Source organism: Esox lucius, chromosome 14 (genome assembly GCF_011004845.1).
Source record: "Esox lucius isolate fEsoLuc1 chromosome 14, fEsoLuc1.pri, whole genome shotgun sequence".
Taxonomy (NCBI): Eukaryota; Metazoa; Chordata; class Actinopteri; order Esociformes; family Esocidae; genus Esox; species Esox lucius.
The window spans coordinates 32,938,704-32,955,952 of record NC_047582.1 but is presented as its reverse complement, the minus strand read 5'-3'; the positions used below and the strand labels follow the sequence as shown (position 1 = coordinate 32,955,952).

At 48.0% G+C, this 17,249-nt stretch overlaps 1 protein-coding gene across 1 annotated transcript; it reads left to right on the top strand.

Annotated features, from left to right (window-relative positions):
- The first annotated feature begins 631 nt into the window (after positions 1-631).
- mideasa (mitotic deacetylase associated SANT domain protein a) lies at positions 632-15,646 on the top strand. The gene is made up of 13 exons (XM_010878440.4): positions 632-960; positions 1,711-3,420; positions 6,842-7,057; positions 7,979-8,327; positions 8,639-8,705; positions 9,474-9,619; positions 10,766-10,869; positions 11,548-11,623; positions 12,242-12,330; positions 12,629-12,772; positions 13,174-13,302; positions 13,484-13,650; positions 14,089-15,646. Exons 2-13 carry the CDS (start codon positions 1,996-1,998, stop codon positions 14,333-14,335), a joined length of 3,159 nt encoding a protein of 1,052 aa, XP_010876742.2. The 5' UTR covers positions 632-960; positions 1,711-1,995; the 3' UTR covers positions 14,336-15,646.
- The last annotated feature ends 1,603 nt before the right edge of the window (positions 15,647-17,249 follow it).

The window sequence follows — 17,249 nt, the reverse complement described above, 5'->3', positions numbered from 1 at the left end:
CCCAAAACCTATCACTAAAGTTTTCGCCGTGCCACCCGCTCCTGTAGGCACTGACAGGGTGTGCTGCAATTTACTGGACAGGACAGGCGTGGTCTGACAATAGGATTGAATTACAGGGGAAGATCTCAATTGAATTATCATTGGATCCTCTATCCACGAACCCAGATGGGGAGGGACCTCCGGCTTTCTCATTCAATGGGATTTCAGAAGAGGACAACGAGAGAGTACGCTAGGAGAAATACATTGAGATTATCCCCACGTCAGTTGTTGAGCTGTTGGAGAAAGGGTGGCAGCAAAACTTCTGCGCTTTAGCGCAGCTTCAGAGATATGTAAACGGTCTTTGCAAACCGTTAAAATCAGGGAATACATTAGGAAGGTGTACATTTGAATATAAATAAGGCACATAAAGGCACATAAATAAGGCACATAAGTGATATTTTGAGCATAGATGTTATCAGTAGTTTCTGGGGTGATCTCAATTTTGTATTTTGGGGCGTACCCCTCGCGTCCTCCCTGTTGGTCTCCTTCTTAAAACCCATTGGAAGAGAAGGTCAGAGGGGCGGTACCTTTGGCTTTCTCATCCAATGAGAGAAGAAGAAGAGAGAGGACGCCAGTCAGAATTGAGATGTGCCCTATGTATGTACGTACACACTCGATGCTGGGGGGAAGTTTGTGGACATGTTCTGTTGAAATTATGTTATTAAATCACCGCAACAGTTTGCGAAATTGTCGACACTGTAGTCACTTTGATTTGGGATCAAAAGACAAACGCAGGGAGACCAAGAACACGTGTCTGCATGGTTTCTAAGTTGTTTACTCTTTGGGTTGAAGAAAAGTAGTCGAAGTCGAAGTATGTCATCTGTTGCGCACAATCCCGTCATCGAGTTGCATGCAGTCGACTTTGGCCCAGAGCAAATTGGCTCCGCACAACCGTCAAACTTACAAGGCGATATTGAAACGGTAAGTGTCTATTAATTCGTACATTTGTGGCTATTCACGTGTCCGGACGAGTCAGAACATGGGTAATTCAAATTCGTAAACAAATTCTAAATGCACTGTGCAATGTGTCTTTTTTTGTTAAACTTACTAAAAAAAACTAAAACAGCAAGTCAGGAAGCAACGACGTGTTTATAATCGTTGGTATGCATTTACTGTAACTGTATCCAATCTGCGACCGCAGACATGTGGCGAGATAATATTCCACAAACTGAAACTAATTGAACAAAAGAATGCATGAAATTTGCACGCAAATGTTTGGCGACTTGGGGCTCATCGAAGGGGGTGGAAAGTGGCTCTGTTTGTTGGTGGAAAGTGGCTCTGCTTGTTTTCCGTCGCTTCCTGTATTTCTCGTTGTGTCAAATGGCACTTCTGTACAGTCCACGCCTCGCTCTTTCGCTGCCCGCCTTTATCAGTCAAAATCCGCGCATATCTCCCAGTAAACGTAGAAAGCGTCACTTTCATAGCGCATTGGCCGATCCGCGATAGTTTCATTGCTATGATATGTCATTAAATTAATTGGATGTAGAAACAGCATACCGAGCATTCTGAATGATTTGCTTGCACAAGCACTGCCTTTCACTTACAGTAGAATTCACCGTAGCCTCTTGCCTTTTTAGAAAACCACACAGGCCTGTCCTGCCCACAACTTTTTAAAAGGTACTTCTCATCTATTTAACTATTTGTTTTTTTTCACACCCTCTGATGTTCCAGGTTCCCACACGTGAATGAGGCACACAGTAAAGTCCAGGGCCAGCTTGAGCCCTAACGGCAGAAAAACGTCTTCAGATCCGACTTTGGAGAGGATGGGGTATTCAGTCGCCACAATTTACCTTTTCCTGTAGGACATACGTTGCCTCCAGAGGCCTTCTGTATACACAATTAAACAAAGCGGGCTACGCCCGTGGCCGACAGAGACAGTGTTAGGAAGCCACCCAAGGCCTCGTCCCGGATTTGAGCTCAAGCGATTTGATCTGTGGTTGCTTGTATTTTGTTAGCATGAGTCTTCCTCCCCAGCAGAAGGGGGTCCCCGATAAGAGTGGGGGCAGGCCTTGTTCCGCAGCCACCATGAAGGAGACCACACTGCAGCATTGCGGGGACGTCTTTTACGGCGGTATGGTGCCCCCTGCGCAGGAGTCTGCTCATGGGGCCCGGGAGCCCGGAGGACATGGGCTCTTCAATCCAGAGGAGGGGCCCCAAAGTCGGACACAGTACCAGCACACAGCCCCTGTGAACTGGATGAACCAGGACCCCAACCAGACTCCTGGCTGGTCTCAGGAAGCCCCCGGGCCTGCCCCTACCAACCAGTGGGGACAGAACATTGGCCAGTACAGGGCCGGCTTGAACAACACCAGGGCCCCGATGCCCTTCCCCAAGGGGGGCCACGGTGGAGGAGCTGCCCTGCAGGCGGGGCCGGCGGAGAAGCAGGGCCCTGGGACCATGGAGCTGAACAGGGAGGGCACAGGCATGAGTTGGGGGCCGTTTAGCGCATCCATGCTCCAGGCCATGGAGCAGCGGCACATGGGCGTCGAACTCCTGGCACACAGCGCCAGGGCCACCCCCCCCCGCCCCTCTGCACCACCAGGGCCCTTGTTGCAACCTTTCCAGTTTCCATACCACACTGTGTTCCAGGGGGCGACCGAGGCTGCGTCCAACCCGAGCTACGACGAGCGGCCCAAGGCCCCGCACCCCCAGTACCAGCTGATACAGCTTCAGATGCAGCAGCAACTCCAGCAGCAACAGCAGCACCAGCAACTCCACCAGCAGCAGCACCAGCAACTCCACCAGCAGCAGCACCTGCAGCATCACCAGCAGCTGCGCCAGCAACGCCAGCAACAGATGCAGCATCACCAGCTGCAACTGCAACAGCAGCAAATGCAGAGGATGCAGCAGCAGGAAATACTGCAGCCACAGTCTCTGCACAAGCAGCAGCCAAACCAACACTTCCTGAGTTACAACCAGGCCCCTGACGACTGTCCACCAAGCGCCAGCCCCCCGCCCCCTCTGAAGGACAGACCTTGCTCTGAGGAGACTCGAGGACCGACGCCAGAAGTGGACACCCCATCCACTGACCCCGCAAGCACGCCCTCCGACCCCTGCCCCCCTAAGGTCACACCGGACCCAATGTCGCCCTCCTCTGATGCGCCGCTGGCTGGCCCTCGCCGCTCCCGCCGCCTCTCCAGGGACGGGCTGTCCCCCGTGATCGGCCCGCCCTCACTGACCCCCTGGAACCAGACCCCCAGGGAGACGCCCCAGAACGGTGTGGTGACCGGGGGGGAGGGGGGGCAGGGCCCCGCTGGGGGGGTCATCCAGAGTACCCGTCGTCGTCGGAGGCCGTCGAAAGAGATCAATCTGGAGACCCTGGCCCAAAAGGCCTCAGAGATGGAGTCTCTCCCGCCCGCAAAGGTTGCCAAGGCAACTAAGGTTAGTTTACTCTCTTTTGTTGAATTCAGTCAAAGTCATCTGTTACAGTTCATTAATTCAGAGTGTCCTGGGTGGTCTCGCAAGCTGATCTGTTGTGTGAATCTGATGGACTGTATAGCTCCGTGTGGGGTGTGAATCTGTCCAGGGGCAGTTGGCAACCGTCACAATAAGACTGGGTTCTTACTTTAAAATAGATTTCCAACAAGGTCCAGTCCCTCCAATGTCAAGCAAATCGTACAACACTGCGTAATGAATTCATGTGAAATTTGTGGAAACAAAAACCCTTAATTTAAGTTTGCCAACAGAGTAACAGCACAAGCCTTTCTAACTCCTTCAATCAAAACATGCTCAACAAAACATTGAAGCTATATCTTACAAACATTTTGTTTACGAATTGTTAAAAGCAGGTCTAGTCATAGTGTATTGAAAACAACACCCAGGGCCCTGACAGTTGAAGTTATGTTGGTTCTCGGATGATGGGAAGACTGATTGTGTAATTCTCGTGCTTCGCTGCCTCAGTGACCAGTACGGCGCTCTGTTCCTCTTCCGACCGGTTTCTATGCACAACTTCCCCATGATTTTTAAAGCCTTTTTGTGAAACATTGTTGGCAAACTGTTACACTGTTCATACAAAGCAATTTGTCTCTTTTGGCCTAATGCACACTCACCTGTGAGTGTACATGCGCAAGTCTCATTGACCCGTCTACATCCCTTTAATGTAGAGGATACTCGTGCAACATGTAATGTAGCTTTTCCAGAAAATTCAGCTCTATCACTGAAAAGTCTACCAGTCCTTGTTTTGCTGTTCAGCTGTGAGAAAAGGGGCGATCTCTAGCCCCTCTTTGTGGAATTTAGGATGTTTATGTTTCCCTAGGGCATGTCAACTTAAGAAGCTGAAGTGTTTTTTCCCCCCAAGCTTGTTTTATGAAGGCAAAAGTTACTACTGAAGACATTTCGCTTCTCTGACACATTGCAAATCAATGATTGCTGGTGTTGGTCTCAGTGTTGCGCTCGGGCCTGTGGGTGTGGGAGTTATTCCTCATGAAACCAGGACCAGTGAAAAAACGCATGATTTTGGGGGGATTTCATAATTTATAGCAAGGTCCTTTGGTGGAAGTATTGTTGACTTGTATTTGACGTTTGTGTCTTATAGCGATGTTGAGGTATAATGAATCCAGTTAAGTTGACATAGTTATGACATTTTGGCAGTAGCTAGGGCTTCCTTAGTCACCCTACACTCTCCTTTCTTTCTCAACTATCGCCTGATCGACCAAAAAGCCAAATCCGCCAGGTATGTCATTGCATTTTGTGCCTGTTATTAAAGGAGATGGACATCACAGGGCACCATCAGACCAAATCCGTAAAATGGCCTACTTCGCAATATATAGCTTTCAGCCTATGTTTTCTTTCAGACTGCTTTATTTAGGTGTTCCCACCCACCTGCATGACATTGTTTATTGATGAGAACCGCATAGGAAGTTACAATTTGTCACATAGAACTGGGGAAAATCAATTTGAATGGCCCCTTGTGGTTTTACTGGTGGGCAGCGATGTAGTTGAGTCACTAAACCTCGAGTCAGTTGAGTCACAGGGGCCTATGGTTCAATCTGAGTCCTGCCCACCAGAGTCTCTGGCCGAAGTCTGAGCTCTGGAGCTTGAGTCACGTTAATAAAAATAATCTAAATTCAGTATAGTACAGTGGCATAAGGAATTTAGTTGCTAAAGGGTTTGATATTTGTTGACCTTTTATTTTATATTCCACCAAACGTTTACCTAGAGGCTTCTGGCAGTGGTTTAATTACAACAGGTGTGTTTGTTTTTGTCAAACAAAAGATTTTGTGAAATTCGACAAAAACCACTGTTTTGCAACTAAATACTTTGATTAGCAAATTGAATGCAACCCAGCCCCAGTTGAGACATGTTTCTCAACTGGTAGGCGAATAGTCTTTCTCAAATGGTGCTCACTGCTTAAAATGTTCATTAGCTAGCTAGAATTAACATGCTAACAATTTCTTCAGATTTTTGTCAGTGTATGGCAGTGCCCAATTGGTTTATATTTCTCTCCTACACATGGGAATACCTCTATTACCGCAACCACCCCCAATCTGCAAATATTTCAAGCAGCCTGCTTCATACTTTGGAGGTGGAGCCTCCAAAATAGCAATATTAAAAAATGTGAATGCATGATTTTTCACACGTGTAGGGCTTTATTTTAATTGTTAAAAAAATTACAATAAAAAAAGATTGGCTAGGTAGCTTATGTTTGCATGATATTTGCCCTACTAACAGTAGGTTGTACCATTGAGCTAGCCAATATATTGTAAGTATTAGCTTGTTAGTGTTTTGATAACCACTGTCCCTTCTGGACATAGTTAGTATAAGGTAGCCTTTACACTGGTTCAAATGGCAGTCTTGCACAATTATGTTTCAACTTTTAAAGCTGCATTGGACAAATTGGCTTCATATCAAGTTTTGTTGCTTCCTCTGTAACACGAGTAGTATTTTGATTATAATTACGCATTTGTTACATTAACTTATGATAATATAACAGTTGTGAAACAATTCATTTTGAGAGGTGAATCCATGCTACTCCCAGAACACACCTGTGTGTGTGTGTGTGTGTGTGTGTGTGTGTGTGTGTGTGTGTGTGTGTGTGTGTGTGTGTGTGTGTGTGTGTGTGTGTGTGTGTGTGTGTGTGTGTGTGTGTGTGTGTGTGTGTGTGTGTGTGTGTGTGTGTGTGTGTGTGTGTGTGTGTGTGTGTGTGTGTGTAAACATACAGAGTGCAGATAGAGAGGCAGTGTTCTGCATGTCTGTACACCTCCACATTCCTCCGGGCTCTCCCTTCCTCATCATTCAGCAGAGCCAGGGAGGGGCCCTGGTTGCAGACAGGCCTCCGTACTCGCACTCCTCCAAACATCCCCACCCTCCTCCGCACTTTCTCCCCAGCAGCTGCCTTAAGAAAACAAACCCACTATTCATTTTCCACAACTCCAAGGTTGAGCGCTGGGTTTGCCGTTCTCAGGCCCAGCCGGCACAAAGCCCACTTGACCTTGTGGGGCGGAGTTGAGTGGAGCAAAGTGCAGAGCTGAGGTGAAAGCATTTATTGGTCTTGAAACTATTTTGTTTTTGGTCGTTATATGGCACAGGCCCTCTCGACACGTCCGCTCACTGTAACATAGTAATCCATACAGTGCTAAATGCATGTCTGTGTTCTGACTTGGACAAATGACCCCTGGCTTGAACTACAGTTAGAGACGCCTTTTCCCTGAACAGGTTACTCATGTACATATGTACTGTGCTCTTTCACTCTCCATCTATTCTCTTGCCTGCCTGTTTCTGTGCCTGTCTGCCTGTGGCTCTGCCTGTCTGTTTATCTCTGCCTCTCTCTATAATCTGTCGTTTCTCCATTGTGAATCAACAGGAAGAGGGTCCTCGGGGCAGACAGGCTGGCATGGGGCCCCTGGTTATCCCAGTGTCTGTGCCGGTTCGTCAGGGTCAGACCGCTCATCCGGCTGTCTGGCCACGTGCCCCCGCGGGCCAGCACACCCTGGTCCCTCCGCAGCATGAGCACCAGCATTCCGTCATCGTGCCCCGCCGCCGTTCTCTGAGAACCTCCCTTTCAGAGAGCTTCAGCCAGGTAGGTCCTGTCGCAGGCACCAGCTGTATGCCTCCGGGCGCTGCCTTCCGCTGCCTTTCCCGTGTTTCGTGTGGGACGTGTCCCTGACTGTTACTGGGTCGAGCCATAGACCTCATAATCCACTTCCGGGTGGTATTTGTCCAGGTTGCTGCGGTGAAACGGTGAACATGCGTGCGCACAGCTACATTCACGCGGGGCTCACACGCGCGAGGCATTCAGGAAGATTCCTGTGATTCCTTTTGTTATCATGTGCTGTCGATCATTGCGATTCAGTGGAGACTTAAGACGGAAACCGAAAACCTTCGGCGCGGCGTCACAATACGGTGATTCAGAGAACCTGTTATCCTACTCTTCACATACACGCACAAGCACATCGTGTGACTTCATTCTCGCCTCCCGACACAACGCTGGGAGTTTGATTGTTGGTTCTGTTTGGCCTTGTCACATTCTCTGAAGATATCACGGCAACATTGACCCCAGACGCGTTGCAGCGGTCTGAGGCGTTCTGTCGTGGCGCCAGTCCGTCCACCGCCAGCCGGGGTGCGAGCCTTGCCAGTGCAGTCGTAGAGCGCCTGAAAACCCGGGCGAGCGATGCAAATTGGCCGGCGTTGACGGAGTAGGATGGAGGCGTTGTCAGCGGGGATTCCCTGTGGTTTTCCCACGCTGGAAGCTACGTCGTCGAAGCTAACTGGGGTCGTCAGGCGAGTGAGTGTGCTGTCACGCGGGTTGACCCACCTGACCTCCGTGTTTGAAGGAGCGATGCCTGGGAGGAAGGCCCGCTGTGACCTTTAACTCTCCCAAACTCGTTCTGCTCCTTTGTGAAGAGACCGGGGCTGTAGATGCAGTGGAATTGGGGGAGGGAGACAAAGAGGGCACGAAAAACGATACGTGATCACTGAATTCTGCTCTCACTATCTGCAGGACGGGGAGAGCGATGCGGGCCAGGACGACGACGGGAAATCGGCCAAGCACAGACGGCGCCCTCGTCCAGAGCCTCTTTTCATCCCGCTGCCCAAAGCGCCCACGTTCATCGTCCCCTCGGTCTACTCAGCCATCACTCCCTACCAGAGCCACCTGCGTTCCCCCGTCCGGCTTCCGGACCACCCCTTCACCCTGCCCCCCTACACCCCGCCCCCTATCCTGTCGCCCGCGCGCGAGGGCTCCGGCCTCTACTTCTCCACCTTCTTGTCCTCCATCGCAGCCGGCAACCAGCCACTTCAGCCGCCACCCGTCACACCAAAGTCTGCGCCGCGCAGCCTCCTGCACTCCGGTGAGTCTGGTCGAGGGATGCCTGAGGGGTCACTCTCACTTCCTGACTCTGTTTCTCTCTCTGTCCCTCCCTCTCACTGTGGTTTGTGTAAAAGGTGGCACCCTATTCTTGATGTAGTGCACTAGTCTTGACCAGTGCCTGGTGGGAACTGGTACTCTATGTAGGGAGAGGGGACAGGGGACGATTTGGGACCCACCCCCGACTTCCTCCAGAGGTGAAATGGCCGCACGGCTGCTTGCGTTCTGAGATAAGAGTCCTTGGCTCCAGCTACACAGATTGTAAAAGGCCCCATGATCCTTTGTGTTCCACAGCCAGTTCTGACATCACGCCCCCGGCACCTCCTTTGGTCACCGACGCCACACCTGTCAGCTTTGAACCGTGAGTGCAGACCTCTTTAACACTACACTCGGTTGTTATAATGCATTGTGACTGTATTCTAGTACTTCATCGTCATTGTGTGAACATCCGGCTAAATCAACAGAAATGCTTAGTGGTTGTGAATGAGTGAATCTGCCCATAGATGCTGATTCAATATTCGCATTTCATGCAACATATAGCTATATAGAGAGAGAGATAGATATACAGCTCTGGAAAAAATTAAGAGACCACCGCACCTTTTTCTTTCCTTTCCAAAAATTTCGAAAAGGAAGGTTTTGAGTGAGGAACAGAAGGGTTAAAATCAAGAGACCACTGCAAATTGAACGCTTCTGTTCCTCACTCAAAACATTCCTTGGAAAGGAAAGAAAAAGGTGCAGTGGTCTCTTAGTTTTTTCCGGAGCTTCCGGAGTTTTTCTATATATCTTTTCAATAGAGGTTTTTGATACTGATTTTGGAAGACTAATCCCATGTAAAAAGTGTCTGGGGTTGATGTGTGGAGAGCGATGCTGTCTAATGTAGTTGAATTGTCCTGTGTTCCCCACTAACTCCAACCACTAAGCAGGTTCCCCAGCCGGTACCAGAGCGTCAAACTTATCGGACCACAATGTCTTCTTATTCCCACTATTTCCTTTGCTCCTGCCCCCCTCCCTCCTCTGGCTCTTCCTCAACCCCTCCCTCCTCTGGCTCTTCCTCAACCCCTCCCTGTTCTGGCTCTTCCTCAACCCCTCCCTGTTCTGGCTCACCCCCCCTCCTTTTGCCCCACCCCAGGCGTATTAACATCGGCCAGCAGTACCAGGCGGAGGTACCGGAGCTGCTGCCAGATCGCACGCTCGCCCAGCGAGACCTGCACAAGGCTGAGCTGGTCTGGCTTCCCATGAAGGAGTCCCAGCTGAGTCCGACGGTGCAGGAAACAGGTGACCTGCCCCCTTCCACGGAGTCTCTCTAGTCATCTAAAATCTGTTTTCAAGCTGAAGGGTCAGCCCAAACCAAACAGCGCGTGCTGTACTATTTTCTATTCACATTGTCTGCACTGTTTCAGACACTTGTATTAATAGTCATGCCAGGTCTGTGCAGCTCGGCTCAGCTCAGGCACTGCTCTGCATTGTGAGGGTGGAGGCATGGAGGTGACTTCTTTAAGTCAGAATGTGCCTTGGCGTCAGCAGGGTTTTCATTAGTGATGTGGAACCCTATCCATACAGTTACACACTGCAGTGTATATACACTTTTTTCCCCATTTTTGTTGTTCAGCAGACGCTGTTATCCGGAGCCACTTAGAGCAACAGCTGTTTTTCTCGTGGCTTTCTCTCTGATTCCTCTACGGCAGACATGTGGTGACTAATGTTTGGAACAAAGAATCGCAATAACATTTTAGTATCAAATTATCATTAAATGGAAATTGTGAAAACTGCAATAAATATTCAACCTGCACCAAAGTATTATGACCATATCATATTGCGACGCTCTGGGCAGTTCCCAGCCCTAGTTTCCACTAAAAGTTTCGTAAATAGTTACAATAACTGTCCCATAGTCTCCTCTGGCAGCACTAGGAAGCTTGTCAGACCATCAACCTGTACGCGTTCTGATCCATCACTGAGGACATTAAACCAGCCAACACATCCTTACAATCTCTGCTTGAAAGGCCCACGTTTGACAATCTCCCCCATCTAAATCGACCAGTCTTTCCGTGTCCGATGCTTTTGGCCAAACCAAGGGTCACAGCGGCACAGCGGCACAGTGCGTTTGGACAGCCTCTGCGTCACAATCGGAATCACTGTTATTCCACGATGGCGCTTGGTTTGTTTGTTGCCATAGCAACCGGTGACGGGCATATATGATTTAATTCATGTTTTTGAGCGCTTCTATATCCCATGGAATCTCTGTGGGGAGATGAGCAGAGACTTGGATGCAGTATAGTGGAGATGTTTGGTGACGTCATGATGTGGTCACCATAGTCCTATTAGTCTCTATGGGACAGATGTTTAGTTAACAGTTTGGAGGTGTCTCCTGGTTATTCTCCCATGCTGTCTTCCTCTCTAAACCAGCTCGCTCTCTCCCTCTAGTGGACGACCTGATGAACTTGGCCTGCTCCAGTGCTCTGAATGGCGGAGGCACCAACCAGGAGCTGGCCCTTCACAGTCTGCATGAGTGCGGCGGCAACGTACTTGTGAGTACAAAAGACCCACCCGTGTGTTTTTCGACAACACAACGTCTCCTGTATGCTTCCATGGCAACCCATTGTGGCAATTCTGTGTTCATTTGTCCATTTCCCTTCAGTGATGTGGATCAAGCCCAACGGGCCGGTCACGCCAAATAATGTCCCCCATTCAGAAATGTCCCCGTATGCGGCATGATGGAATTCAAGTACTTCTGGAGTCCGTTGCTATGTCAGCGGCACGATGAGCTTCTATTTTTTTGAGAGGTCTTAACCATAGTTACGAAGCACCAAGGGGCTTCTAGTTCCATAGTGCCGATGGGTATTTAGCAACAGAAAATAACACTCTCCTTGTGTTTTGCTTCTACAAATGTGCACTGATGAGGTAAACTCGACCTAGCCCACCGCCGGCTTAGCCCTGTGATCTCTCCTTGGGCGAACAGAACCAAACAACCAGCGTAGCGACGGACAGAACTTGCCGGTCAGAATTTGACAGGCTGTAGCTATGGCCGTAACCGTGGACGTAAGACGTGAAAAACATCCCGTTGTGACGTGGAGGTTGCCTTTCATTTTGACAGGGGGACACTATTTGGCGTGACAGGGCCTGTTAATAGAAAGTAGTGTACTCTGAAGGTAATAGGGGTGCTGTTTGGTACGTAGTGGACTGATGAGCTGTGTCACTCTGTCCAGGAGGCCCTGGCGTTCCTGCTGCTCAAAGAGCCCGTTTTCTCTAAAGGCCACCACCTGGCTGAATATCACTACTCAGGTTTGGTTGCCATTTTGTTTACTCTTTGTGCACTTAATATTTTTTTTTTATGGAACACACTCCCCTAACCCGTGTAAACAGTCTCTCGCACACACACACACCGATGCACGCACGCACACACACCGATGCACGCACGCACACACACCGATGCATGCACGCACACACACCGATGCATGCACGCACACCCTCTATTCTCATGGGGATCTGAGACCTAACCTTGTTCCATTTTTCCTAGCCCAAAACCTTCCCCTACCCCTTTACCTAAACCTAACCTACACCTTTACCTAAACTTAACCTGCCCCTTTACCTAAACGTTAATTTTACTATCAAAGTCTGGACCGGCTATTTAGTAACTCAATAACATATCCATTATGGTTTAACCAAACCATAACTCCTAACCATAACTCCTAACCCCTAATCCACGTTTTGCAGACACTGATAAAGCATTGTCCTGGACAAAAAAAAAAAGCTTAGTTTTTTTTCAGGTCTAGGCTTAATCTGTGTCCACAGAACTATCATTATAATTAAGGACCTTCAGTCCATGTTAATTAACGTCCAGTCCTCACTAAGATGGTGAAATAGGAACTGAACATTATAATGGTTTGTTTTCACCCACAGGATCAGACATTTGGACTCCCTCAGAGAAGCGCTACTTCAACAAAGGCATTTCTGCCTACAGGAAGGACTTTTTCTTGGTGCAGAAACTGGTAGGTCCACTTCTCTCCAGGCCTTGACGGTTTCACCAATGCCGTGTGAATCATCTGATCACCAAATGGGAACACCCAAGGAAGTGTGTGTGTGTGTGTGTGTGTGTGTGTGTGTGTGTGTGTGTGTGTGTGTGTGTGTGTGTGTGTGTGTGTGTGTGTGTGTGTGTGTGTGTGTGTGTGTGTGTGTGTGTGTGTGTGTGTGTGTGTGTGTGTGTGTGTGTGTGTGTGTGTGGAGGAAGATTGTAATTTAATAACTATGTGTGAAGTGTAATTAATAAATGCGCGTGTGTGTGTACAGGTGCAAACAAAGAGCGTGGCTCAGTGTGTGGAGTTCTATTACACCTATAAGAAACAGGTGAAGATCGGTCGCAGTGGGACTCTCACTTACGGGCCTCCTGAGTCCCCGGTGGAGACACAGAATGAAGCGCTGCTGGAGTTCAAGGTAGGGTTGGTGAAAGACCCTCAGTCCTCTGGGAGAGATGGAAGAGCGATAAATAAAATGTGGTCCATTGATTTTTTTTTTATAGTGGCACAGTCTGATATTGTAGAATAAAATGAATTGGTTTAAGTTACTAGAAAGCTGGTCCAATGGGTGAAGTGAGATGGTTTTGAGTTATTTTTAAAAGTATGTAGAAAAATAAGTATCAAATTATTTGCTTCAGTTATATGGATATCATACTGTATCAAAATGGACCCTTGATGTTGATATTCCCAACTTATATCAGTGTCACAATGAATGACTATAAATGTAATATTTAAAGAGATTAGGGTAAAACTTTATTGATTAATGGGAAAAAACATGATGTATTAATAGTTCTGTTAATTGTGTGCTTGTCTGTTTAGAGCTCTCAGCGATCTAAACCTACTCAGGAAGACGATGACAACAACGACAGGAAGTGGGAAGGGTCATGTGACCGGGGTCAAGATGGTGGTCATTTAAGAGTTACTCAGACACTACAGGCTCACGAAAATGCAAGTGCCCATCTGTTAATTGTATTGTTAGACAGGTCAGTGGCGTTGTGGCAGGTTTACATCCGTCCCGTGTGTCGCAGTACGTGTCCACGTAGAATGTCATACTTCATTCACCCACCGGCTGTGGACGGCCCCGGTATGAAAGGCTTAAGACCATGATATGTCACCTTTGGCCCGCCAGGCAGTAGCAGCGGACCAGGACGCAGGACATCGGGGCGAACCTCCCCATCCGAACCCTCCCACCGTCCCCCGGAAACCTCGGCCCGATTCAGCGGGGAGGAAGAGCAGACCCCCCCCGAAACCCCCCCAGGACCCAGAGGGGATTTTCCCCTGCAAGAAATGTACCAGGTGTGTGTCTGTGTGTACGGACCAGTGGTCTTTGCGTTAGCCCAAACCTGAGACTGCAATAGTCCAGAGTGGGTGTCTTTCCGGCACCCCTTTTACCCACCAGTTTTTAGTCAAGTGACAGGGAACCTGGTGAGAGCGATGACTGAACGGTTGTACCAGGTATTTCTAGGTGAGACCAGTGTTCTCGGCTTTGTGTTGTTAATAAGTCGGTCCGTTACCATGGCGTTTCCGTTGTTACGATTCCATTGATTCCTCTTTTTTTGTGCTTCTGTCGTTTGCTGTCGTGCCACACGGATAGTCAGATCTCGCGTCCGTTTTTTTCTGTTGTATTTTTGCATTTGGGGTAACGTTTCTGGGTACCCACTTTGATACGCTGTTGCAGTCCGACTGCAAAAACAAATGTTGTGACCATATTAATGTCTGACCTTTGACCTCCAGGGTGTTCTACAAGGTGAAGAGCCGAAGCGCCCACATGAAGAGCCACGCCGAGCGGGAAAAGAAGGACGCTGCGCTCCGGCTCAAGGAGGAGGAGGAGCGGGAGGCCGCGGCGGCCATGGCACGTGCCAGGGAGTTGCAGAAGGCCGTGGCAAACGGGGGCGAGGGGGCGACGGGAGAACCGGAGGAGGTCAGCGATGACGATGTGCCCTCCGACGTGGAGGATGAAAACGACAAGGACTGGCACTGAGGCGGGGCGGGAGGTAGAGGGAGTTCGAAGGAGAACGATAACCCGCAAATGGATTTGGTTTTTAAGACAATGACATTAAGAATGGTGGTGGTCCAGGTTGCTGGTGTTTCTGTGGCAGGATGGTCGCCTCTCCAGTACAGCCAACTGAGATGGTCTGAATAAACGACAGTCTGGAGTGATGCTTGGATTCAACCGTAGAACCGTTTAGGTAGGTGTTCTTTTGTAGAAAGAAACAAGTGGACCAAGGCGTTATACTAAGGAGTTAGTTTCCAGTGCCCTATTTGGTTTATGGCATGTTCAGTGCAACCCAAAGTTTAAATACTCAGCCAGTTTACTTTTCGTAAAAAGAAATATATTTAGCAAATGCACTTATACATTGTATTCTACTGCTTTTTCTGATTTCAGTTCTTTTATATCACTTATTTAATTGAATATCTATATTGTAATATCTATGTTTTTCTAGGTCTTTTTTCTGACTTTTAGGCCAATCGTTGGCTATTATTAGTTTACTGAAGCAGACTTAAACAAACTTGCTCTACTTAGTGGGTGCCTCTTTGGCCTTATTAAATCAAAAGCTACCGTTCACTTTTATATATTTTTTCAAATTGGGGATGTTGTAGATACTCGATCATGTGGAACAGGAACTGAAAAAATCCCAGATCCAATTATGTGAACATCTGTTGTTGTGACCTTGAGCAAGGCCTTTAACTCTTGCTTCTTGTTGCGTTTGGATACAAGTTTCTGCTAAATAATGAAAATGTAAATATCACCTTATGAATTCTTAGCTTTTTTTAAGGAAAATTATTGTGAAATAGAAATTTTGAATTGTCATCAAACTCTACTGTTCAATTGCACATTTATACTACAAAGGGACTTTTAAAATGGAATGTTTCTTGTGTATAATGTTTTTTAAAGTCATATATTTAAAATGCTGCATTGAAAAGAATGTTGCCAACATTTTAAAGCTAATCTCTTTTGGCCATTTACTTCAAACACCTATAGAAGAACAATGTTTCCCTGGGAGTAGTTCAGCTTTAATTACCCATCATAAACCTCAGTAGGACCTGGTTTTACTAGTGTTTGCAAACCTACCATTTTTCATAAAACTACACGTTGGATGTCCTGGATTGCCAATCCCCACATTTGTGGGCTCTATGAATTAAAGTCCAGTCACATTCATTCTGCCTGAGTTTTGTAGCGAAAAAGGAAATTGATTTTATTCCAATTGAGGATTCTAGCTTTAACTAATCAATAATGTCAACTGCTGTTGGGTTTAAAAAAAAAAAAAGTCTATTAAAAATCTTCCTGTTCCTGAAACAATGGTTCATGTCATTTGCTGAAGTCGTTTTATACATTGAAGCCTTGTAAAATTTGTTTCAACATCCAGTAGAGGGAAATACTGATTCAGTATCATCCAACTTTTCCAAGAACTTTGCTTTGGTTTCCCTTCCTATGTCATGAATAGGACACTGTTGTTCATGGAAAACACAACCAGACCAAATAATTTGTGTTTCAAAATATTTTGCTACAGTTAGCTGTAATGGAAACTATCTGAGGTTCCGGTCTGTCGACATGGCTGGCAGAACAAGGGGAGCGTGTTTGGCCCATGGGGGGTGGTGGGTTAATCCCCTCCCCTTGAACTCACATTCACCTGCGCCTCTGCCATTTACAAACGTGTCCCAAAGCTGAGGGAGTGAAAATGATCATCGCTGTAGTGGCTAATTAGACCCACCAATCGGCCATCCAGGTGTGACCCGAGGCAGCCTCCCGAAGTTAAGCGCCATCCCGTAAGGCATCGTGGTGTACCTTGGAGCGTGTGCAGTTGGAGACGGAAGAATGGATCACCATCTGACACGTGCACTCGTTTGAAATATCAGATTTTGAGACCTGACGCCTGCAGAACAAAATGCCTCTTAAATGGTAAAGCGTTACTGAGGTTTACTTGTTCTTAAATGATAGCGGGGATTTTTTTCATTTAAATAACATGCTTGTTAAGTTAATAAAAAGTGTAACATTAGTTACTTCGCGGACGTTGCCAGTGGGTCCAGGGGTTTCTGTGTTTATTGATCCCTTTGGGCGCTCAGGGAAAGACACCCTGAGAGTTTGGTCAGACACGGCGACCATGCAGAGGACCGACAGGCTGGTTTGGGACTCACAGCTCACACTAACACACACACACACACACAGAGCCAGGCGTAGCCAGCAGCACTTAGGAGATGAGATCCTAGGCAGAACGTCTGGAGATGATGGACAATAAAGTGGCCTCTCGTCTTCATCACACACTCATCCTGGAAAGCCACTCTCGCTCAATTTAATATTTTTCTTTGAATTGCTTCATTGGTCTGAAGTGTCGGTCACTGCCAACGCATCGCTCCCAACCCCCCCCCATCCCAGCTCTAATTTACATCTTTACTTTGCTGCAGAAATTAGCTGGATTGAAGGCAAGGGGGGAGGGAGGGAGGGAGGGAGAGAACAACTCAGCCATGACGGCTTCATCAGCCCCAGAGAGAGTGATATAGGGCTGTTGGCCAGGGATTTAACTACCAACCCGACGATTCCTGCCTCTCCTTTCTTCCACGCCGCTGGCCACTAGTGTTACAGGTCGGCTCAGGGGACAGGTGCCTTAAGATGACAAATTAGCATTTTCGTGGCTCAACACCGAGACTCGACCGCTTCCCGTTTCTGTCGTCGGCATCAACCAATTCCGACGCCGGTCGAGGAATCCGCCAAGTGCGCCGGTACCTCCTCTCAGTCTGTGTGCCCTTTTGCCTATATATCCTGCGTTCCCCTACAGGAGTCCCCTTGTGCTGTTTTGAAGCCAACTGTTTTGACTACGCCGAGGCTTCTGGTCCTGCTCTTCGTCACCGCTCGACCACGCCATGGAAACCCAGTCTTTTCTTAATACTGTAGCTGA